Source organism: Natrix helvetica (genome assembly GCF_964273705.1).
Source record: "Natrix helvetica genome assembly, chromosome: 2".
Taxonomy (NCBI): domain Eukaryota; kingdom Metazoa; phylum Chordata; class Lepidosauria; order Squamata; family Natricidae; genus Natrix; species Natrix helvetica.
Window position 1 is genome coordinate 176,173,689 of NC_138552.1, and position 26,419 is coordinate 176,200,107.

At 37.1% G+C, this 26,419-nt stretch overlaps 1 protein-coding gene across 1 annotated transcript; it reads left to right on the plus strand.

Moving 5' to 3' along the window:
• Positions 1–1,465: 1,465 nt before the first annotated feature.
• CASP8AP2 (caspase 8 associated protein 2) lies at positions 1,466–25,271 on the plus strand. The gene is made up of 10 exons (XM_081944192.1): positions 1,466–1,628; positions 4,024–4,102; positions 5,834–5,911; positions 6,588–6,685; positions 8,398–8,472; positions 8,888–9,003; positions 10,325–12,474; positions 15,718–18,946; positions 22,794–22,893; positions 23,759–25,271. The coding sequence occupies exons 2-10, from the start codon at positions 4,051–4,053 to the stop codon at positions 23,813–23,815; spliced, it is 5,955 nt and encodes a 1,984-aa protein (XP_081800318.1). The 5' UTR covers positions 1,466–1,628; positions 4,024–4,050; the 3' UTR covers positions 23,816–25,271.
• The last annotated feature ends 1,148 nt before the right edge of the window (positions 25,272–26,419 follow it).

Sequence of the window (26,419 nt, forward strand, 5' to 3'; positions counted from 1 at the left end):
TAGTCAACCTTTTTATACCTACCGCCCACTTTTGTATCTCTGTTAGTATTAAATTTTCTAACTGCCCACTGGTTCCACAGTAATGGTGATTTATAAAGTAGGAAAGTAACTTTACTTTATAAAATTTATAAAGCAGAGTTACAGCAAACCCCTACCGCCCACCATGAAAGCTGGGACACCGACTAGTGGGCAGTAGGGACCAGGTTGACTACCACTGTCCTAGAGAATGAAATATTTTGGGGAATATTAAAAAGGCAGGATAGAATATTTCCCCTAAAGGAGAAATGGGGGGAAAATCTTAAGGGAGGCAGAAACCAGCACCAGTCTGCCTGCTCCAAGCAGAAACTGAGGCCAGCTTTTAGAAATGCAATTTGGTAATCCATTCAGAAAGACTGGGTCAGACAGAAACTCCAGATAAACAATTAGGCAAGACAAGATTAACTCAAACACCTAATATTTGTATTTTCCCTTTTACCTAAAGAGCCAGCCATGACCCCCACATGACCCCATAGAAATAAAAACGGTATAAAAACCTACCCTACTCTTAACTCCATTTTGTCAGCTGTTCCAGAACTGGTGTGTGTGTGTGTGTGTATTCCGTTAACTAATAAACTGAATCTTTCTTTCCAATCGGCCTCCATGTTATTTGCAACATCTTTCTCCCAGTTTGGAACTGAACCAGATGAAGTTTCCTTCCTACAATTATCTTAGAACTGGTGCTTTTGAAATTATGTTATGATTCAGTGGGTTTGGTGGTCACATATATGTGATTGTTGCCTTCACCTGGGATATTTTTTCCCTTCATTTTTTAATCTAACCGATAACCCTGACGTTTCTTGATTGACTCCAATCCAAGCATTAACCAGGCCAGATCCTCTCTAGCTTTTTAAAATCAGCCAAGATCTTATGGACAATATTTTTTTAAAAAAGTTATTTCGTCAAGCATGAATTATATAAGATATAAGTATAAACATGATCATGAATACATGAAATGAATACGAATACAAGGGAATATTAAAACAGGGACAGTAGGCACGCTGGTGCGCTTATACACGCCCCTTAAAGACCTCTTAGGAATGGGGCGTTTTTAAACTGTTTTTAACAGTTAATAGTTTTTTAACTATTAACTGTTCATTATAAAACTCTGCGATTTCTCCCGACTTTGAGTTTAGATTGCCGTTACAAAACCTAATATCTTCCCATTACCGAAAAAATAATATACGCGAACAGTGCAGGCTTTTTAAAACAACCCCTTGCGAAAAAGCTCCGGTACAATTTTCACGGCTCGTTTCAACAATACTGTCCAACCCAAACATATACAAGGCGGGCTTAAAGATGATCCTGACGCTTTTTGGCGCCAAATCTCTTCCTGGTGGAGGTGGTGCCTAGTGACGTCACGCCAGAGTACGTGCTCCAGCGTCTTAAGTGATTGGTTACGTTTTCCTGGCCCCACCTAACTCCCCCGCCGGTTTGGCCTGTTACGGGTGGGGGATGGGAGGGTAAATCTTGCGAGAAAAGCGAGAAGATGAAGTCCCGGCAGATTTGAGGGTAGTGGTGAGGGGGGAGGTCGTCTCCGCCACGCCCGTTGAGCCACGGAAAGGAACGGCAGGACTCGCCGCTTCACTCCGGTTCGTGAGAGGGATGGAGGCTTGATGGCGGGGTCGTTGGGGGAGCTGTGGCGGGCTGGCTGGCGGTGCTTCTTCTGAACTCTCTTATCTCTGCTCGGAGCATCCGCTTTCGCCTTTCCCAACCTGCTTGCCTGCCTGATGTGCTGTGGCCTCGGAATTCCCGTCATTCCGGCCAGTCTCTTAGGTTACTACCGGCATCCGGAGGGCACCAAGCTTTCACAAAGCAGACGTGCCAGCCTCCCACCCACGCTTCACCCCGTTTTCCGTCCACTCGGCCCGGTCAACCCTGGGCCTGGCCAGGGAAGAAGGGGGATTTCTGAAGTGACAAAATTGGGTTTTTTAGCCTTCCTCAGGCGTGAATGAGGGCCCTCTTGCGCCGCGTAAACAAACCTTCACGGTCCTTGAGGAAACTAGCACTAGGGCAGATCCGGTCGGGTCCCATCCATCTTCGACCCGTTTTCCCTTCTCTTGCTTTTCATATTAGCTTGGGGAACAATATAGCTGCCTTTGCTTCGCTTCCAGAAACAACCAGCCTCTCAAGGCTCCGCTCAGCATCATTCTGCTTCTGATAGGATTTGTTTGTTTATTATTTTTTTTCAAATCTAATCCTAGTCCCAAAGGTGCCTTTTTTTCCCTTTCCAAAAGGCAACATGAGATTTGTTTTTCCTTGAAGACATTTCACTTCTCATCCAAGAAAAGCTTCTTCAATTCCGCTCAGTTCAGAAATGAAGAAGCTTCTTGGATGAGAAACCTAAACGTCTTCAAGGAAAAAACAGTTCGTTTTTGATGGGGGGGGGGGAGGGAATCAAGGCAAACCAAGTTCTATGGTTTCACAAATAACATGTACAGAGTGCTGTGCCATTTAACTGGGGGGACGGGGACGGGGACTTCACAGCTGTCAGATTACAGCTTTTTCGAAAGTGCTTTTCTTGGCGTCTCTGGCAAATTAAGTGTGATGGGTGGATATTGGAAAAGATTTTGGGGGTGAGAACACCTTTGTTATGATTTGTTCTTTCAAACAGAAAATAACAGCATCTTGATAATCTTATGACTGCATCTCCCCCCCCCCCCTGCATCTATCAGAGTCTACTTACTTATCTAGGTAATGCTATTTGCATAATAGATTTCTATTACTGTACATTTTTCATTCAGGAGCTCAAAGCCACACAGTGCTTTCTCCTATTTTTTAACACCAATGTAGGATGGATTGATAGAGACAGAACCAAAGTTACTCAATGAGTTTCTGTGACTAATGGTGGACTAGAACCCGGGTCTTAATGGTCCTAGTTCAACACTACAGTTGAAAAACTTTTATGAAAAGATCTGATTTTTAAAAAACTATTTACATAGTTTTTAGATTTATGTCCCATCTTTTGTTCAGGAGTTCAGCATGACATACATATTGCTATGTTCTTCCATTTTTTTTCCTATACCAATCCTGTGAAAAGTCGGTTCACCTAAGGGACAGTGACTAGCCCAAAGTCAAACCAGTGAGCTTCTGTAGTTGCCTTTCATATGAAAGGATAGACATTTTGCAGGTTACGTGCAGCCCCATGTCATATGATGGACATAAGCCAATAGTGTGACATTGCTGTCAAAAAAGTGGAAGTTTAAGGCAACATCAGTAGAAAAACAGTTTCTGAATCACAGGAAGTGATTGTTTCACTCTGTTTTTCATTGATTTTTGAGTGCTGTGCTCAATTCTGGGTGTCGTATCATTAAAAAAAAAAGATAAATAGAACATGTAGGGATAGAAAACAAATATAAATGAGGGAAACTAAATCATGAGAGATTTTAAAAAATGGGCATTTAAGTTTTGAGAAAAGATATCTACAGAAAATTATAGCACACATCAAATTTGAGTCATACAGAAAATGCTATGACATGACATATTCTCTATGAACCATAGAATAATGGTTCCAAATGATAAGTCAGATTCCAGTTAAAAGTTAGGAAAACTTCATGATGGGAAAAGCAGATATGGTTCCAATCGTGGAATCAATTACCCAGGAAGAGGTTTGCTCTCTTTCAGTTTAAATAGCCATCTGTTGGGGATAGTTCATTTTTTGGTTTCCAGCACTGCACCTGGGTTAGATATGATGGCCAAAGCAAGGTTTCTCTAATGGTTGAATTGCTAGCAAATTATTCTTCCTTTTTAAATCTGGGGAAAAAACATTAGATAGCTTGATGTTGCCAAATGGCATTATTTTCTGAAAAATCAAGATTCATGGAAAGGAGATCGAAGTTCTCCCCTCACACACTTGTTATTTAAAGTGTGGGATGGAGATATGTGAATGTGTATATTCTCTTTCATGCTGGGCCAGGCTGTCTATGTCTGATATAAAATGTTTATCTTGTTTAGACTGATGTCCTAATTTTTTTCTATCAAACTTAGATGGGGTATACTTAGGAAGTGATTATAATGGGAACAGAGGAGGATGAGGATGGAATGACACTTTCTAATCTACATGGCAGTAAGTAAATCTGATTATTTTACTTTTTGGAGACATTAGAAAAATGCTCTAACTATGGTATTATCTAGAAAATAGATAATGGTGGAAATAGTCATATAACATGTTTCAAAAAATTCTATTCAAGTAGATTCTTGTATATGTCTATTTCAGGAGCTATTTCTTCCAATCATAACCGCTCTTCATGCACTTTTGAAGGAGTCCAAGAAAAAGGAGTTTGCTAATAAGTTCTACAATATGTTATTTTAATATTTTTTATTCAAAATTGTGCTGATGAACATATGACTTCCTCTTGATTATAATGATATAAATAATGATTGATATCGTTCCAGCAATTCTTTTAGAAATAGGCTATTATAACTGTCAATTAAATGAATAGAAGCCAGGCATTAACATTTCTGAAATGTGGTGTTATATTATGTAGTTAATGTCACATCATTTATGACACAATAATATTTGACCAATTATACATAATCCTCTCGTTACGACTGTAATTGAGCCCTACAATAATGGTTATAAGTTGCAACAGTGGTGAAGCAGACTTGATCAGACTGTATTTTATGCCAATTTTTGCGTTGGTTGCTAAGCAAATACAACAATCATTAAGCCAACCCATTGTTTGCTATTGGACATTTTTTCCCCAGAAATCAGAAGTAAACCACCAGCTTCTGGAAAAAATAAATTGTCACATGACTAGACCACTGCAAATGATTGTAAATATGAGCCAGTTCTGAGACCAAAATTGCTGTCATGTGATGGGGTGGATGTTGGAACCTCGAACTGGTTCATAAGCAGCTTTTGGGAAGTCCATCATAACTTTGAATAGTTTGATAAGCAACTATCATAAGTTGAGAACTATATTAATGTAAATTTTATTTTATAAAACCAAGCTGCTAAATATGCAGTTTGAACAGAGTCAAATGGTACTTTTCAGAATTCATACTTGTACTCAGGAGCTAGCAATAAAGAGTTAAACGCAATGCTTGGGTAAATAAGTTGCTACTATTGCAGATAAAATAATAATAAACAGCAACTACTGTAAATTCTATGTATCATGGCATATTTATATTAATCCTTGATTTAAACCTTTTTAATTTTCCTCTACCTATTACCTTGTAATAGATTTCTTCTCATTTGTTTATTAACTTTGAATTTGGAAAGCACCTGTACAATGTTTTGATTAATGGACCTGTCAAATCTCAGACTCCTTCTGACTTTGCATGCTTCAAATCCCAGAAATTCCCCTATTTGACAGTTATTTTACTCTACAAGATAAAATATACAGATATGTCTTTCATTGGGATTAATAATCAGAAAAATGCATAGTTTAAAATCTAGAAAGCTTCTTTTTCTTATGTCTCTTATATTTCCTTTTAAATTGGTGCCAATAAGTGAATTGAACTGATCAAGAATTTAATTATTAATCATATTTATGACCCTCTTCTGATCAAACAACCCATAGTATTCACAGTAACAATCAAAACATCAGTAAAAATATAGTTACAAAAACATAATAAAGCCACATACAATATGAAATCAATAAAGAGATTGAAGCACATCAGTTTCTGTTTCAGTATGTTTGGATACAATCTCTCCAAACTAATGATAGGTTGGATAAAATGTTTTTTGTTGTAGATTTATTGTTTGTAAAGCAACCTTTATCTCTTGTATATTACAGTTATTGTAATACATGAACAGCTAACATCTTTTGTGGGGTGTTCTTTCTATTTACAGTTTCTAATGAAGGGGGAGATGGCGACGAGAGTTCTGTGGATATTTATGATGACTTAGACAGCACTCCAGTTGTTTCTAGTATGTTATTTGCCTTGCTATGACGTTTCTTTTTTATTTTATTCACTTGAATTGTATGATACAGATATTTTTTCTCCCCGCACCCCAGACAAGCTTAGTAAAAATGATGAAAACCTGGTGAAACAAGGTTTCATAAGCTTGGTATCACCTCTAATTTAATAATTGATTTCCCCAGGCTGTTATTGCTAGGGAATTTCAACCTTTCTTGGGTGTGTCTTAGCTCAGAATTCATTCCCATCAAGACAACTTTGATTTCTGCCAAATCATAGGTCCTGCTCATGGAATGGAAGTGGATGGGTAACACAGTGAATCTGGTATTTAAGTGTATGTTAAATGTGATCTGGTATGGGAGACATTATTAGCAGGTCCTTGTACTGAGATGTTACTTTTGGATAGCACCACCAACTTCTGTTTTAGAGAGACTTAGATAGTCCACCCCACATGTTTTATGAATCTGTGGCTTGGGGAATTTCCCAGATTTATCAGGCAGTTTGATCAGGCCTCTGATCAAGTGTAGGGAGCCATACGGTTGAAGATGTGAAGCTTCTCATATGATTTCCAGAGTGCACTGGTTAACCATTGCTACCAGCTTAATAAAGTCTGGTAGTCTTCTTTCAAAGAAAACAAAGGATTCCTTCTTTTTTTTAAAAAAACTACTTTTCATCTCTTGCTTTAGGCAATTGTGCTTCAAAAGTGCCGATCAAAAGTAATTTAAACCTATTCGATGAAATCCTGATTGAAGAAGAAACAGCCAAGGAAGCAACTTTCAATGAAGTATGTACTTTACATTGATAACATAGCCAAATGGTTAACAGCCAAAAGCCAACATGGGTTTGTCAAAAACAGATCATGCCAGACTAATCTTATTGCATTCTTTGACAAAGTGACAAAATTAGTGGACCAGAGGAATGCCGTCGATAGGGTTTACTTGGACTTCAGTAAGGCATTTGATAAGGTAGACCATAACCTACTACTAGATAAAGTAGAAGAATGTGGGTTGGACAGCATCACTACTAGATGGATTCGTAACTGGCTGACCAACCGCACTCAACGTGTAGTCCTCAATGGAACTGCATCTACATGGAGGGAGGTATGCAGTGGAGTACCCCAAGGCTCTGTTTTGGGCCCAGTACTCTTCAACATCTTCATCAATGATTTGGATGAGGGAATAAATGGGGAACTCATCAAATTTGCAGATGACACCAAGTGGCAGGAATAGCCAACACTCCAGAAGATAGGCTAAAGATACAGAAGGATCTTGACAAACTTGAACATTGGGCACTATCTAATAAAATGAAATTCAATGGTGAAAAGAACAAGGTTCTACATTTAGGCAACAAAAACGAAATGCACAGGTACAGTATAGGTGGTACCTTGCTCAACAGTAGTAACTGTGAAAGGGATCTTGGTTGTCCTAGTGGACAACCATTTAAATATGAGCGAGCTGTGTGCAGCAGCTGCCAAAAAAGCCAACACAGTTCTAGGCTGCATCAACAGGGATAGAATCAAGATCACGTGAAGTGTTAATACCACTTTATAATGCCTTGGTAAGGCCACACTTGGAATACTGCATTCAGTTTTGGTCACCATGATGTAGAAAAGATGTGGAGACTCTAGAAAGAGTGCAGAGAAGAGCAACAAAGATGATTAGGGGACTGGAGACTAAAGCATATGAAGAACAGTTGCAGGAACTGGGTATGGGGAGACATGATAGCAGTGTTCCAATATCTCAGGGGTTGCCACAAAGAAAAGGGAGTCAAACTATTCTTCAAAGCACCTGAGGGTAGAACAAGAAGCAATGGGTGGAAACTAATCAAGGAGAGAAGCAACTTAGAACTGAGGAGAAACTTCCTGACAGTTAGAACAATTAATCAGTGGAACAGCTTGCCTCCAGAAGTTGTGAATGCCCCAACACTTGAAGTCTTTAAGAAGATGTTGGATAGCCATTTGTCTGAAACGGTATAGGGTTTCCTGCCTAGGCAGGGGGGTTGGACTAGAAGACCTCCAAGGTCCCTTCCAACTCTGCTATTGTATTGTATTGTATTGTATAACACATCAGGGAAATAAATTGCAGTTAGGTAACTGTAATAACTAACAGTTATATTTGTGCTTATACTAATATGTATACAGTAATTGAAATGATCATCAAATTTCAAAATTCTCTGATTTATGCAATTAAAGGGAAGTTGCAGTTTGGATTCTAAAGAGAAGGAGCTTGATTTGTAATTTATTAATAATGGAATTTAATGTTACCAAAAACTGAAGCATAATTAAACATTGTAACTGGATTTTGATTTCTTTTGCTTTATAGATAGTTCCATTTGTCCATGTTGCAGTTAAAATGAATGGGATATATACTTAATATGCATGTGTTTAGTAGGGGATGAAAATACTTAGTTATAACTCAGAAAATATTTGTATTATTTAGTATTTGCTGTATCCAAAATATGTGTTTTAATATAAATGAGAAATCTTTGTCTTGACAGTTGCAGGCTGAACATGAGAAATGTAAGCAACAACTTCAAGAGTTGACGAAGAAGCTTCAGGAAATCGAAAAACAGGTGATAAAGCAATAAGTATTAGGATCCAAGACATACATACAGATAGCAGAAAGTGCAAGTGGGAAGAGATTACTGCATAAAAGTGGTTGTATTTTTGAAAATAGTAGTAATAATTTAATAGTTACTATAAAGCAGTTACCCTTGAAAACTAACCTAACGTTAACATATTCTGGTCAGTGATATTTATTTTCATGAAAGTATCAGTAAGATTAATGGCTAAATATGCAATCCTTTATGCACTTAACTACGAAGCATTACATTAAATATGTTTTGAATATAACAGATTTTTTTAGCTTATTACAACTGAAAATGTAATAAATTTAAATTCCAATTTCTTAAACTTTATCATGTTTTTGTTCATATATTCAATTCCTTGTTTATAATATGTTAAATGCCTGTGTTCTTTCTGACTTAGAACTCTCTTCTACAAAGTGAAAATCTGTCCCTTAAAAAAAATATTTCGGCACTTATCAAAACAGCTAGAGTGGAAATTAACCGCAAAGATGAAGAAATTGGTAATCTGCAGCGAAGGTATGGAAAGTTAACTTACACATTGTTTTTGAAAGATTTTAATGATGAAAAAAGTAAAGAAAAAAGGGAAACCTTAACTTAAAATAGAAGTGTTGTTTCCAAACATTTTCAATCCCAGGTGAAAGTTTGCTATCTTAAAGACAGATGTATGCTATTAGCATTTATGTATGTATATTTCATGAGATAATTTTTTAGGATAAAAGCCAAACTTAATTTTATGCAGAGAGAACCCACTGAAATAAATTAATTGTAAATGTATAACATGACTTCTAGTGGCATACTGTTACAGTCTTGTCAGCAATGCAGCAGTTTTTTGTTGCTTCTTGGCATTTTTTTTTATTGCTTCCCAGCTTAGCTTGTAATTTTCATACTCCTTGGAGATCCCTCATCCAAGTATTAAGCAGACTCTGTCCTTAATTTCCAAAGTCAAACAAGAAGGTTAGTTGCTACTACTTACTAAGACAACCTAATCATAACTAGCATCAGGTTTTTATTTCTTCATTTCTGCTTTAAATATATAATTAAGTTTGGGTTTCATTCATCATTATTTAAAATACCAAGAATTTTTGGGGAGTGTTTATCTGCAACAATTAACAACAGCACTTAGACTTATATACCACTTCACAATGCTTTATAGCCCTCTGTAAGCAATTTACAATGTCAGCATATTGCCCCTAACAATCTGGGTCCTCATTTTACCAACCTCAGAAGGATGGAAGATTGGGTCAACCTTGAGCCAATGAGAATCAAACTCCTGGCAGTCAGCAGAATTAGCTTGCAATACTGCATTCTAACCATTGCACCACCATGGCTCCTTAATTCATCAAATAATTGATTGCTTTCCTAGCTTTCTGTTTACTTCACATGTCCCTGGGTATTTAATCAAAATCCCAATTTTGAACATAATGGTTTGTTGTTCCTTGGTTTGCGTCTCCAGTTGCATGAAAGGAAGAGTTAACGAGATACATGTATTGGCCTACATGTTTACATACTACAGAGTTCAGCATTCTTGACTATTCAAATGTGGGTAATAACTAGTAATAACTATTGAATCTGATACCTGTACTTTTTAATGGTTACAAAATGAAATCAAAATTAAAATATTATATATAAAATATATCAATATCATTGACATAATGATCTCAGTAATATCAAAATTAAAATATTCTTTTAAAAAGAATTCAATTTGTAAACATTTCATATTTTTATTGATTGTGCTTGAGAGTACATTGTCTTTTTGTCAGTCTAATCTTCTATTGTACTCAGATTTTGCATAGTTATTGTATAATGTAGCATATTAAAATAGTGTTTTTATTAACAGGTTAACAGAAGCTCCAGTTCATCATAATACCTACAATAAAATATATACAAGGAACTTTGAAGGATCAAAACAAAAAAATAAATCCAGTGATTTCTTCCCAGAAAATAATTCAAAAACTGATCCTAAAAATAAACAGGACATGCCCAGAGATGTATCTCATAACAGTCCATCTTGGGATACAGGAAATAAGAAAGTTCATTTGGAAAAAAAAGATGCTTCTTATATATTTCGATCTCATCCTGAGCAGCTTCACAAAGACGGTGTTCCAACAAAGCTGTCAAAAGTTGATAGCTCCTGTGATAAAGAAAAGGAGAAAAGGGAGATAAAAAATAACGAACATTACAGTAAGGATAATAATTGCAGACACAAAACAAAAACACAGAAAAATGTTGGAAGTGTTGTAGATTGCATATTGGATACTCTTGGAAAGCCACAAGTTAACCCAGAAAAACTAGTCAGAAATGGACTGTGGAAAGATAGAAAGGATTTAAATGTCAAAAGCAGTTGGTTTGCTGGAAACAAAACTGATAATATCTCTTCTAAGGAAAAACAATCGGTTCCTAGGGATAAATTAATGCTTAAAACTGAACACATTAATGAAGATAGGATTGAAAAATTACAAATTATAAACCAGAAGGACTTTAAAAAAGAGAACAAAGAGGAAAGCAGTAGTAGACAAAAAAACCGACAACCTGATAAATATGTAGAACAGCAAAGAATTGGTAAAGCTACTAATACCCTTGAAAATAATACACTTGTCAGAAATCCTAAAGAATTAAGTAAAGGTTACCTAGAAGACAAGATAAAACATAATGATAGTTGGAAAACTAAAGAAACAGATGATCCTGGGCGCCAAGGAGGAAAATCAACACTGCCACATAGTTCTAATAGAGAGCGAAAACTTAGTAACTCAAACAAAGAGAGCAGAAAACATGAACCTGAACGCACTCATTCCAAATCAGACAAATATCGATCGGAAGCAAAACGGAAAAGTGGAAGAGACAAACCTAGAGAAAGCAGAAATTCTCAAACTGAAAGACGAAATTCAAAAGAAACTCCCCCAAAGGCAGTAAAGGAAGACATTAAAGTAAAAGACAGTGCAAAAAGAGAGAAAAAGAAACCTTTTCCACCCAAAGAAATTGCCATGATAGTTGAGGCTGCAGACGAGCCTGTGCCCATTAAGGTGGAAAGGGATGAAGAGCAATCAAAAAGCAAAGACTTAAAATTGAGCTTCATGCAGAAGCTGAATTTAACTCTCTCTCCCGCTAAGAAACAAATGGACAAATCCAAAATAGTAGTAGAGACAACTAACGAAGGTGAGATGGAAGTTCCAAGTCAGCAAATAATGTTAGTCCCAAATGAACCAATTAATACCACTAGTGAAGTGAAAATGCCATTGGGACCAATCCATAATGGTCCCCTTCAAACTAAATCAGAAAAAGCTACATCTGTTTCTGAGATAAAAGCAAATCAGCAGAACGAGACTCCAGCAGAAATTTTAGATAGTAAGCCATGTAAAGCATTTCCACAAAATGCGACACTGCAGCATGAAATTGTTGGTAATGAGAAACTCTTTCCGCTGACTGAGACTGAGATGCAAGATTCCGAGGAAGCATGTGTGGCCCCTAGCCCAGCAAATCCCATGGATCCAGAGACGCTGTTAAATTCTTTTCATAACCTGGAGACTGGGAGTTCTGTAGATTCTGATACATTTAGAGTAGTAGATGAAGTTAATGGGACTGATTCAGACTCCTCCATGGCAAAAGAAGAATCCAGTAATTGTGCAGATAAAAAGTTCCTGGAGTACTCTGAAAATGAAAGCCTACCTCTTTCCAAGACTAGTACAGAAGATGATAAAATACTGTGTGTAAATAATTCAATAACTGACCCCAAAGCTGAAGATTTGAATCCAAGCTCTCCCAAGCATGGAAGCCAAATGGAGTCATTATGCAATAAAGGATTAAATGCTGTGTCTCAGACAAGAGACTTAAATCCAGTTTCAGTTGATGATGATAACTCAATACTGAGCATTGATCTAAATCACATGAGGTACATCCCGAAAGCAATCAGCCCTCTTAACAGTCCGATACGACCCTTGGGTAAAATCTTCAGAATGGAAACCCCTTACAAAGTGACAAATTACAATGCAGGTATATTTTTAATATTTTTGTTGTACTTGTTACAAAAATGTTGTCCTTTTCTGGTTGGATTGTATGCCTTTGGAGGAAATATCTTTATGCCAAAACCAAAAAAGTTCATAGTAGATTGCAAGGTACAGCAGTAGCAAATTCATTGCTCCTTCCCTTTACTTCCTGCTGGTTGAAAGTTTAAGTATTGTACTTCCTTTCTTCCCCACTGTTTAATATAATAATTCCTCATCCAATCAAATCACAGTTTATCCCAGGCCTTCATAATATAATTTGGTCAAGCCTCCAATAGATTACCGATTATAGTTTTACTCTGATTTGCAATACTGATTTTTTAGGATTTGTTCAAAATCTATTTTGGTGATTCAGATGTGAAATAACTAACATGTTTTTATTAAGCTATGAGGCACATAGGAGAAAGTCGTCATAAGGATAAATAATCCTCAAAAGCTAATTACAAAGGTTTGTTTATTTTTAGATGCCTCTTATAAAAAAGCAGTTTAGCTGAAGTGGAGGAAAGTCACATTACCTTCAGTTTATGCAACATTTTCCATTGAGGTTTGGTAGGGAGATGCTAGTTTCATTTTTTTTTAATCTCAGAAGCTTTAATGGATAGCTATTAGCAAATACTGGGTCTGAGAATGAATAAATAGTGCACTAACTACAATAACGTGTGTTGATCCTAAGCATATTATTTTAATTCTAAATCTGATTTCCAGCAAAATTAAATTGCAGATACTTCAGTATAATTTGAATCTGATTCCAAGTTAGATGGCAGCTATTGTAGTACATTCCTATACAGTAAGTTTACCATATTTGGTCAGGAGAAATCTGGTGGACTATTTGAGATACAGAAAAAAAAAAATCTTGCTTTTATCTGATGATCATACAGATTTTTGAAGCCAAAGATTTTTGCAACCATATCCTACTCAATATGCTAATGCTTAGGTGCCTATATTTTAAGGACAAAATTGACGTATCTTAATTTTATTTCTGCGTAAACAAGGTATGCACAGTTACAATGAAAATCTATTTAACATAATGTTTAACTTTAAACCTCATATTCTGAGGTTGATCTTCTGGATCTACATACAGGTGAAACTCAAAAAATTAGAATATCGTGCAAAAGTTCATTTATTTCAGTAATGCAACTTAAAAGGTGAAACTAATATATGAGATAGATTCATTACATGCAAAGCAAGATAGTTCAAGCCATGATTTTTGTGATGATTATGGCTTACAGCTCATGAAAACCCCAAATCCACAATTTCAGAAAATTAGAATAGTACACGCAATCAATAAAACAAGGATTGTACATAGAACAATATCAGACCTCTGAAAAGTATAAGCATGCATATGTACTCAGTACTTGGTTTGGGCCCCTTTTGCAGCAATTACTGCCTCAATGCGGCGTGGCATGGAAGCTATCAGCCTGTGGCACTGCTGAGGTGTTATGGAAGACCAGGATGCTTTAATAGCGGCCTTCAGCTCTTCTGCATTGTTTGGTCTCATGTCTCTCATCTTTCTCTTGGCAATGCCCCATAGATTCTCTATGGGGTTCAGGTCAGGCGAGTTTGCTGGCCAATCAAGCACAGTAATCCCACGGTCATTGAACCAGGCTTTGGTGCTTTTGGCAGTGTGGGCAGCTGAAAAATGAAGTCAGCATCCCCATAAAGCTCATCTGTGGAAGGAAGCATGAAGTGCTGCAAAATCTCTGGTAGACGGCTGCATTGACCTTGGACTTAATGAAGCACAGGGACCAACACCAGCAGATGACATGGCTCCCCAAATCAACACAGACTGTGGAAACTTCACACTGGACTTCAAGCATCTTGCAGTGCGTGCCTCTCCATTCTTCCTCCATACTCTGGGTCCTTGGTTTCCAAATGAGATGCAAAAGTTGCTCTCATCAGAAAAGAGGACTTTGGACCACTGAGCAACAGACCGGGTCTGTTTTTTTTTTAGCCCAGGTAAGATGCTTCTGACGTCGTTTGTTATTCAGGAGCGGCTTGACAAGAGGAATACGACGTTTGAAGCCCATGTCCAGGATCCGTCTGTGTGTGGTGGCTCTTGATGCACTGACTCCAGCCTCAGTTCCCTCTTTGTGAAAGTCCCCAACACTTTTGAATGGCCTTTTCCTGATAATCCTCTCCAGGCTGCGGTCATCCCTGCTGCTTGTGCACCTTTTTCTTTCACACTTTTCCCTTCCACACCACTTTCTATTAATGTGCTTTGATACAGCAGTTTGGGAGCATCCAACTTCTTTTGCAATTACCTTTTGAGGCTTTCCTTCCTTATGGAGGGTGTCAATGATGGTTTTCTGCACAACTGTCAGGTCAGCAGTCTATCCCATGATTGATTCCTACTGAACCAGACTGAAAGACCATTTAAAGGCTCAGGAACCCTTTGCAGGCGTTATGGCTTAATTAGCTGATTAAAGTGGGAAACTTTGAGCCTAGAATATTGTACCTTTTCACAATATTCTAATTTTCTGAGATTGTGGATTTGGGGTTTTCATGAGCTGTAAGCCATAATCATCACAATTATGACAAATCATGGCTTGAACTATCTTGCTTTGCATGCAATGAATCTATCTCATATATTAGTTTCACCTTTTAAGTTGCATTACTGAAATAAATGAACTTTTGCATGATATTCTAATTTTTCGAGTTTCACCTGTAGATTGTATACATTATTGCTTAAGACTTTAGTGACAGTTTGTTAAAATGTGGAGTGCAACTTCAAACTTATCAGCAGTTGGTTCCTACAACAGTGATCCTTAAAATGCCTGTAGCCTATCTTGTATTTCTAATATTTGGTGTGAAGTACTTTTCATGAAAGCATTTTTTTTCAGTTCTAAAATTTAGTTTATTTTCACCCAGTTCTTCTTCCAAAAAACTCAGAATGCATCTGTAATCACCCTTTAAGTTTATCATCCTAACAATTCTGTAAAATAGATGCAGTGAAGGGAAAATGTCTCTAGGACAGTAATGCATTCAGCTTTATGGCTGGGTAGGAATTTGTACAGTATATGAATGCTTTTGATAATCTATTAGATTAATCATGCCGCATGTATTTTGAAAGCCACATTTTTTAAATATAAAATGCAAAAATTATTAGCAATTACAATTGGAAATATTTAGTCATGAAATAAATAGTAATTGAATGATACTGTAAAGCAGCTTGTTTTGACACTTTCTTTTTGGAGTGATATTTTTCACTTACTGATTGTTTTGTTGGTTGCAGATTTTGCTCCAGATAGTACAGTGGATTATCTGGGGAGCAACAATTCAAGTGAACTCAACAAAGAAAATCAAAAGCCACTTTGCAGCGATCACAAAATCTTAGAAGAGTCTCAGCTAAACATATTTCCAGATGAATTAGAAGAAGGAGAAATTGTAAGTGATGCTGAAGATGAACCCAAAATAGAAAAAAACTCTGAAAGTAAGAAGTTGAAAAGAAAAATGTCTCCTGAGAGATCTAATACATCTAAGAATACATACAACTACAAAGTCAAATCTGTATCTTCCAATGAGTGTCCTGGAAAATTGGTTTCTGGGAAAAAAAGTAAAGAAAAGCCCAAAGATGGAACAATAATATTCTCAAAGGAAATGAAAAAAAATAAAATTGTGAGCATTGATTATCTTGAAAAAATAGTTCAAATTACTGCTGAACCTTCTACTTTACACGAGTTTATGCAGATGCTGAAAGCTGTAAGAAAACAAGTACGAAAAAACTATATGAAATTTAAGGTACAGTTTCCAATACAGCAGTTTCATAAAATAATAGATTCATCAGTTCTGAATTTTACATCTTTAATAAAATATATTGACTTCTCTAAAATGTGCAAATCAAATGAGGCCATAAAGGTAAATCTCTGTGAAGTTATTGAATCTGAACTCAATCAGATTAAAAAGAATACTGCAATAGAGTATCTATTTGAGAAACAACAATCGGATATGAAGAAAAAATTGTGGAAACTTGTGGACGAACAACTGGATTATCTATTTGATAAAATAAAAGAAATCCTTCTAAAGTTGTGCAATTTAATAAGTTTGGGAACTGAGAATGATGATGGTAAACGTAAAAGAAAGAAAGGAAGCTCAAAATGCCTTGACAATAATAAAATTGATAGACAGAAATCAAAGAAACCAAGCTTAAATGCTAAAGTGAAAAGGTCTGAAGAACATGTCCTTCCAAAACCAGTAGTAGGTAGCCAACTGTTTAAGACAGATCGCCAGAAAATAAATAAAATAGCTCGCCACAAAAATACAGTTACAAAATATAAACATTCCCATATAGATAGCACAAGACTGTCTCTCCCTGAAGTTGCACATTTTAAGCAGAATTCCACAGAGGATACTGCTTTGAAAACTGGAAAATATGAAAAGGAAGGATTAGATATGATTGGAGATCCTCAAAAATCTGATATCAGCTGTGGACCTCTCACAGAACAACAAATGTCTGGGCTAACATTCAATTTAGTTAATGATGCTCAAATGGGTGAAATGTTCAAAAGTTTATTACAAGGCTCTGGCCTTTCAGAGAAGAACATTGACTTCATTGATGAGAATCAGTGGGAATTCAGAACACCAGAAAAGCAAATGCCAGAAGGTCAGAACGGTAGAAATAATCCTGTATATGAGACTGAAGAAACAACGTCAAGGGATATCCAGGTAGAATCGAGATTACTTGATGGTATTAAATGGCCCATAGTTTCACCTGAAAGAGATTCAACATTTTTAGCTAGATTGCAAATGCCCATTGATCCAAATATTCTAGATGAAAACTGTATGTTTGAAATTCCTACTAGTCCTATCTTGAAAAAAGGTGAAGTATGTGTTCTGGAAAAACAAAAATCTCTGGTTTCTTCAATTCTTTTGGAAGACCTAGCAGTATCATTGACTATTCCTTCTCCTTTGAAGTCAGATGCTCATCTTAGTTTCTTGAAACCTGATGTATTGGGATCAGTTCCTGAAGATGTTCTAAATGCACACTTCAGCGAAGATGCTCATCTAGAAGAGGAGGATGCATCTGAACAAGACATCCACTTAGCTTTGGAATCTGATAATTCAAGCAGTAAGTCAAGCTGTTCATCATGGGCAAATATCCCTGCTGCTCCTGGATTTCAATATTGTCCAAGCCTTCCAATGCAAGCAGTAATAATGGAGAAATCAAACGATCACTTTATTGTTAAAATAAGGCGTGCTACACCATCTATGTCACCCACTGATCAGATAGCCATACCAGATGATCCATTAATCTCTGTTATTGAAAAAGGGAAGGATGACATTATATATGAAAAAAATCTTGCTACTTTAACTTCCCAAAGTATCCCTTCAAGAGAGATAGAAATATCTAAAGAAATTATAAATACTACTGACACTGAAAAAAAAAAGGATAACCGTATTATGAAAAAGCAGATTTCTCACTCATTGGAGTCTTTGAAAGAGACATCTGTCTGTCTTGCAATTGATTCAATTCCTGGTCTTTTTGAACCTCAACAAGACCTCCACCCTGATACTCCTGGTGATGCTCTTAATACCATAGAGTCCCTTCTTCATAAAAACAGACAAGAACAATCTTGTGACATCAGTCTTGAAGTTCAGAGGCCATTTTGTAATACAAACCAAACTCAAAACCCTCATTTAGCTGTTTCAGATCAGGCATCGCTTAATGATGCTGCCTCAGAAAAGTCGTCTGACTTGCAAGACCCTGCTGAAGAACTAAGGATATCTACAGTGCCTTTGGAAGAATCCTCAAATAAAATAAATCAAAATGCAGCTGCACCTGAGGTTTTTAAGCTTCCTCAGACAATCCCCATGAAAGCGTTCAAAGAAAAAGATGTATCTTCTGCAAAAATAAAAGATTTCCCAATTAGGTCAATAGTAAGTCCACCTGTGGAACAGCTACCATCTCAGAATCATTTTGATACACATATTGGCTTGACTGATGTGATTCCTATGGAAAATAAACTGAATCCCACAGATCCCACAGAACAGTCTGCTTTAAATTATAGAGTGAGAAGTTTATGTAAAGATCAAGAGAAACATAAAGCAGATAGTCACTGTGAAGTAGCTGATATATCAAAGACTGAAGTTGAAGAAAATGTAAATCAGCCAGACATGTCTACAGGAGATGACAATTTTGAAAAAAATACTACCTTTAATATTGATGGTCAAAGATGTCCAATTAAACTTAGCAAAGAAAGGAAGAAAAGGAAAAAGGAAACAGAAGAAGCATCTAGTGTAAAAAAGCAAAGAAAGGAAAACAATGAATCGGATTTTAAAAAAACAGGTAAAAATAGCAAAAACGCTAAAGACAGAACTTCTGTAGCCTCAAGCTTATCTAGTACAAAGCCAGCATCAGCTAGAGACAAAGATCTATTATCTTCAACATCATCTATGTCACCATCAAATCTATGTGCCAAAAATATCATTAAGAAGAAAGGAGAAGTTGTCATTTCTTGGACAAGGTAAGAATACTGAAAATGGACTAGAATTTTGAATACATTAAAAGATCAATAGATTGAGATTATTATTTTTTTCTAACATACCACATCATGGGCATTAGAGCTGCTTATTCCTAATTAAAGGATTTTGGAATGCCGCATAAGAATGCAGCTATGTTGTATATCTCATTAAACATTATGGCATTTCTTAGTAATGAGTTAGCCTCACTAACATTAGCTGCAAGCTCAACTTCTTTAATCTGTTCTGACAGAGGTAGAGTAAGTGTGCAGTCTTCCATGACTTGCTATAAAAATTGTAGTATAAGCTGAGGAGAATTTAGAAGCCACTCTGAGCATATGGTACAAAATTGTTCCCTCATCTGAATAATAGGGTTCTGTAGCTTGTGTATTATACCGTGTGTATCTATAATAGCTAGTTTTTGTCTGCAAATGTCAGCAATTGAGCATGGTAAAACAAGTCATCAAAGAATTTGCAACATTTATGGTTCCTGCTTCAAAATACACTTTTGAATCAAGTCACAGTGAAAACAAATGCTGGAGGGGTGGGGTTTTTTTAAACCATCCAAATGAATAAATGAAAAAGCCTTTGTGTAACAAAAGTTAAAAATGGTAAACCAAAGAATGGATCTTTGAGCAGAGGACTTTGGGCATCTTTTGGTCCCAGCCATTGGTTCTACATCTTAAAAGGCAAAGGCATTCCAAGAAAGGATTCAGCAAAATTAATTTAGATGCATGAGAAAATAAACAGTCTTAATCACGACTTTCCCAGAAGGTGGGCTGTTACAAATAGTCCTTGATTTATGACCATAATTGAGCCCACAATTTCAGTCAAAAAGTATAATGGCCACAAAGTGGGTCACCATGTGCCCAGATCCAATTTTATGACCTTTTTGGCAGTCATGGCATTGTGAAGCAAATACCATGGTTGTGAAGTGAACCCATTGTTCACTTTGGTGGTTTTTGCTGGAAATGAAGTAAATGCCAGTTTCCAGTAAAAACATAAATAGCAGTCACACACACACACACCCATAAATGTCGGCCAATTGCAAAAGTGCCTAAAATGTGGTCGGATGTTTGTGTGGAGGGATGGCAGATGTCAGAACTTCAAAATCAGACCATAAGTCACAATTTTTGAGGTCCGTCCATAACTTTGAACAATTGCTAAGCGAACAATTGCTAAGAATAACCTGTATCTGGGTTGCTTTCTTAAACGGATCCTACAAATTACTGTTCTATAAATGGGTGGTAGAAACCTCTGACAGTTCTCTTGATTGCAAAAGAAGTTATCAGTGGTTACTTTAAGAATTGAAGTAATTTACCTATGTAGCCTCGACATTGTTGGATAGTAAATGGAAAATACCTGAAGAGAACAAGTGAAATAGAATGGGCACAGGAACATTAGTGAAATAAAGAAGCAAAAATTGATTGCTTAGGTATTAATTTATTAAGCGCATTTATATAGCCACCCAACTCATATACAGTTACTCCTGGCAGCATGACAGATATAGAATAATAACAGAATAGATAATTTGTAGAAATATATTTTGTAAATATTGTGATTGAAAATGTTTTTCCTCTTCCTAGTTACGGTTTTTCTATTGTGATTAACTCAGATATTCATGAGATTCAAATCTGCCAGTCAGTTTCTGCTCAGAGGCCATTGTCTTATTTATTTATTTATTTATTTATTTATTTATTATTTATTTATTTATTTATTTATTGGATTTCTAAACCGCCCCCTCTCCCAAAAAGGGACTCGGGGCGGTGTACAGTCAAATGCAGATAAAAATACAATAATATAAAACAGTTAAATACATTTGGGTGGAGGAGATAAGGCTGTACAAGAAATAAATATACCATAAAAACCCTAAAAACATCCCCAATTAAAATACCCAAACCCAATTAAAATATATCCCCAGGAGGTAAAACTAAGAGAGTGCCAGGCCAGCTGATTGAAATAGGTGAGTCTTTAATTTTTGACGGAAGGAACGGAGGTCGGTGGTAGTTCGAATATCAGGGGGGAGGTCATTCCAGAGGGTTGGGCCCATCACAGAGAAGGACCTACTCCTAGGTGTCGCCCGCTGGCATTGCCTAGCGGACGGCACCAGAAGGAGTCCCTCCCTGTGTGAGCGGATAGGTCGCAGGGACGTGTGTGGTAGGATGCGATCCTGCAGATAACTAGGTCCTATGCCATGGAGCGCTTTAAAGATGGTAATCAATACCTTGAAACGCACCCGAAAGGCCACAGGTAGCCAGTGCAGCTCGCGCAGGAGAGGTGTTACGTGGGAGTAACGTGTACTCCCCATGATAACCCGCGCGGCTGCGTTCTGAACTAACTGCAGTCTCCGGATGCGTCCCAAGGGAAGCCCCATGTAGAGGGCATTGCAGTAGTCCAGGCGAGACGTCACCAGCGCATGAGTGACCGTGCGCAGGGCACTCCGGTCCAGTAGGGTGCGCAATTGGCGCACCAGGCGAACCTGGTGGAACGCCCCCCTTGCCACGGCTGCCACATGGTCCTCCATTGACAGCCGGGCATCAAGGAGGACGCCCAAATTGCGCGCCCGCTCCACAGGGGACAGTTGTTCGCCCCCTATGGCCAGCGATGGTGTCAGCTGACTGAATCGAGGTGCCGGTACCCACAGCCACTCGGTCTTGGAGGGGTTGAGTTTGAGTCTGTTGTCCCCCATCCAGACCCCAACGGCTTCCAAACACCGGGACATCACTTCGACAGCCTCGTTGGGGTGGTTTGGGGTTGAAATGTACAGCTGAGTATCATCAGCATACAGGTGGTACTCAACCCCAAAACCACGGATGATCTCACCCAGCGGCTTCACATATGCGTTGAACAGGAGAGGCGAGAGGACCGACCCCTGTGGCACTCCACAAGTGAGTGGTCTCAGGGACGACCTCTGCCCCCCTGTCAACACATATTGCTTCCGGTCGGAGAGGTAGGAGCCGAACCACCGCAAAACGGTGCCTCCGACTCCCATCCCCTCCAACCGGCGCAATAGGATACCATGGTCGATGGTATCAAAAGCCGCCGAGAGGTCTAATAGGACCAGGATAGAGGAACAACCCCTATCTCTGGCCCTCCAGAGATCATCAACCAACGCGACCAAGGCTGTCTCTGTGCTGTGCCCGGGTCGGAAGCCGGACTGGCGTGGGTCTAGATAGTCGGATTCGTCCAGGTGTCGTGGGAACTGCTGCGCCACCACATTCTCAACAACCTTCGCCAAGAAGGGGAGGTTGGAGACTGGACGGTAATTAGCTAGCTCCATTGGGTCGAGCGAAGGTCTCTTGAGCAAGGGTCTCACCACCGCCTCTTTCAAGGCGGTTGGTAAGTATCCCTCACCCAATGAGGCGTTCACCAGGCCCAGAAGCCAGCCTCGTGTCACCTCCCAGGCTGCCAGTACCAGCCAGGAGGGGCACAGGTCCATTGAACATGTGGTGGGCCGCAGCCGTCCACGCAACCTGTCCAAATCCTCGGGGGCAACAGAGTCAAACTCTTAACTCTTCACTAAATTTATTTCTGAATTTGATTTTCTATCAGATATCTAAACCTTTTCTTTTAAATTAAGGAACCTGAGCTCATAAGCAGTCATTTTGCTTTATTAATTTAATGCAATACAGTAACATCATTCATCATGGTGTTCTGAGTGGTCTGAGAATACATTATCTGGTGAAATGATCAGATTTTCTTTTCAGAATCAGTTTTTTTATCCTTTGGCTATGAATCTCACCTCTTGTTTTTATTTTAAATCCTTAACATGGACAATATAATAGTAATTGGTTTATTATCAAATAAGTGGATATTCAGTGACTAAAAATTCACTTTCTATGTTTGTTATAGAAATGATGACAGGGTGATCCTACTAGAATGTCAGAAAAAAGGACCTTCAGGAAAAACTTTCACTTCTGTTGCTGAGCAGTTAAAGAAAACTCCAGCTCAGGTACGTGTTGGATAAGAATCTGTATTTAGTTGGTTTCACTCTCCATTCGTGTATTTTCCTGAATGAATAGAGTATGCCATATTCACCTAAAAGAAAAACTTTTCAAAAAATAAGACAAACTCTACCCCACTCCAAAGATTAGCCAGGAAAGTGGTTATAAACACAGGCAAAAATTCTGCCCAACTTCTCTAATTCAGCAATAGGACTACCAACTTCAGTTTAAACAAAAGTCAGTGCTCTGTCAGAGATAAAACTGTTAAACTAACTTATTTCATGTTAGGGTTCTGGAAATTAGGCAAGAGTTCCTTGAAGAAGCAGCTATTTTTTCTGTTTGCAAAAAAGAAAGGAAGATAGAAAGAAAAATAGTAGAAGTCTTTATTCTAGTCTTCAAGACAAATGAAAATATGCAGTATTTTGGGTTGTGCTTCACCTCTTTTAGTGGGACTATGTTATGTAATAATGGCTTAGTTAATAGGATGAATGGCTGATGGAAGTTGACTCTAAATGTTGTGAGTGTACATTTAAACAGATCTCACTCTTCAATGAATGAATTACAGAAACCTGGGATTTTTAATCACAATTTTCTTTCTTTATAACAAAATAAAGTCCTGCTAAAGCAAGAACCAGTAAGGACATACAAATAACCTAGAAATCTTTCATGAGGCAAGTAGACATTTCCGAGACTGGTAGCATTTTTTTCTAATTGCCTTAATAATCAGAATTCTTATACCTGATTCATCTACTTGTTTCCATGTCCATACGAATGCGGGGATGGGGGTGGCTTGAGATACTTATGAATTCCCTGGGAAGAATACCTACTGTATAAATAGTTTTAAAACTTAGATTTTATATTCTCTCTCCACAGGTTGAAGAAAGATTCAAGCAGTTAGTGAAGCTATTCAAGATGTCAACTGGCAGTTAATACTACAAATGAAGGAATCTATGCACATCTTTGCCCTGTGTGCATGTGAGAAAAGAGTGCTTGCTTTCCAAGTCCAAATAGCAATTTGTTCCATATCTTTTTACCCATAATTTAAATGTTTCATTTATTCTCATAGATCTTATGGGGAAACCCTGTTTTTTTAATTACGTTAGTAACTGGTACTTGTTAAATTGGGTGTCAAACTCATGTCGCGGTGCTGTCTTGTGACATATTGGGACTTCCCCCCCTTTGCTAAACCAGGTGGGGGCAGGGCCACCACATGATGCATCCGGGCTGTGGGTAGCAAATTTGACATCTCTGTGTTAAATACAGCAAACAAATTGTAAAACTCTGGTGCACATTTTGGAATACAGAGGAAAAAGTAAGTAGTATTGCTTGAACTTCCTTAGCTGCTGTGAATTTTCTATGACTTCTACCCACTTCAGGTGCCAAAGATCATTTGCAACATAAAGCATAGAACAAGGTGTTTTATTGCTTCTTCTTCCTCTGTGTTGTACTCAGAACCCTTTTTTTTCATTAAAACTTTGGGTTAACACAAGATCAGTTCATAACATATGAGTCACTGTTCTGAGTTGAACAATCTGACTATCGTTTGTTGATCAGAAATAAAAGGAATGTTTGTTAGCCCCAGACTCCAATAATCGGGAGAAAACTTAAAAGGAGTGTTGAGCATATACTTTCCTTTTTTTCTCTTTCATTAAGTGCAAATATGACTTTTAAAGTTTGCGGTATATTTTCCAAATTCTAATATGGCTTATTAGTTAGAATTTGTGAGGAACTAGTGTATATTGTTTATTTTACAAATAAAACACCAGTATTAACAAGTTTCCTCTGCTTAAAGTGCTGTATTATTTTACAGACTAATATAACATTGTTTTTCATATCAAACTTTCATTTTTAAAGCAGATTTGCCACAAATACTATTTCTCTTTTAAATTATAACTATCTGCAAAAACACTAAGTATTTTTAATAGAGTGTGCAACTTGCAATTGAACTCCATACTTTAATTAAGAGCTTAATTAAGATTCAGATTAATGATAAACCAGTTAAATTGATCCAGTCCTGTCCTGATAAGCAGCACTCACAAAATACCTCATTTTTTTCAAAAACTTCTCAATATTAAAATTCATCAATTAAAACTGATTATATGACATACTGGCTTGAAAGAGGGAAGGGAGAGAGGGGAAGTGTAAAGATGTGCATGTATGTAAATTGTAAATTTTATATGTTACTTTCCTGTAAATAATGTACTGTACAGAATTCTATATTGTGTAAAATATTGTGTTCAAATACAATTCTTTACCTGTAAATTTTTGATTACACAGAACAAATTTTATTTTGTATACATTAAATACTGCATTCTGTAATATGAATCTCAACCCTTGTAAAATGAATGTGTTTAATGTTAATTAAACGTTGGTTTGGAGTATTTTATACCCTACTTTATAATCTTTTTGAATTGCTTATGGTTAGCCAGTAGATAATAATTTGCTTTTCTGATAGCAAACAATCTTGATACTAAAGTGCAAAGCTCAATACTTCAAATATATTCCAGTGAAGTTAAGTTGTGGAGTTTAGTACATCAAAACATCCTGATATAACAAGGGATTTCCTTCAAGATTGCCTTCTCATCTTGGACCTTCTCTAATGACTTTTGCCTTTATATTTAATATTTACATGTACTATTATTAATGGATTTTATTAATATTGATATTGGTGATGAAATATTAACTAAAATGTAAACGTTAGTTATTAACACTTCCAGTACAGTGCAGTACAGATACAAATTATTTACTGATATTGAACTATCATCTGATATTGAAGTATTCATCCTTGTGGTCCAAAATAGTCTTAATAAGTGCATTCAGCTTCACAGTTTAGATGCATTAATTTGTCTTCATTCCAATTTTTCCAAAATTCCAGTTTTCACAGTTGTATGCTGTGGAAAACCATGGTGTTGACAATTATAGGAGAACATTTGATTTCATATAATCCAGAGATAAGCACAATTTCATTGAAGTACAAATAGTTTATTGATTGGTTCTAGAAGTAAAGACAAGCCAAAAGGGGGGAGGGGATAAACTCCCTCTTTGTAGACTGACACAAATTATGATATACATTTAATTAGTGTAGCAAACAATTTGATTGAGTTTAAAACTTGGTAAATCAGGATAATGGGGTGAATGCAATGGTTTACTTGTGCTAACAAAGGGATCTTAGCATATGTTTTCTTGAGATTTCCCTGAGTGTCCTTGCTTCTCAGCACTGCTACTTCCTGAATCAGCATTCCTTGTGTCTGTGTTTTATTGCTGAGCAAGGACTCTAATTCCCTTTGGATAAGGGCATGTAAAGGGGATGAGTATCTTTGAAGTTGTATGTTATTTGCTTGTCCTAGTATCATTTTCTCCTTTAAATGAATGTTCTTTGTGTCAAAATTTTCTATAGCTTAGCACTTTAGTTCCACTGAAAGATGTAGTTTTAAGTTTGATCCCCAAATTCTACTTCACAATACATTATTAGCATCCATCCATCTAACTCTATCTGTGCAGGGTGTATTAAAAATCCTGATACACCAATAATGT

What these genes read in the sequence shown, in the direction of transcription:
- CASP8AP2 (XM_081944192.1), top strand. Translation starts at nt 4,051, where the DNA reads ATGGGAACAGAGGAGGATGAGGATGGAATGACACTTTCTAATCTACAT. An exon ending in TTCAGGAAATCGAAAAACAG is followed by an intron (nt 8,473 to 8,887) that starts GTGATAAAGCAA and finishes TTTCTGACTTAG; the next exon opens with AACTCTCTTCTACAAAGTGA. An exon ending in ATTGGTAATCTGCAGCGAAG is followed by an intron (nt 9,004 to 10,324) that starts GTATGGAAAGTT and finishes TTTTATTAACAG; the next exon opens with GTTAACAGAAGCTCCAGTTC.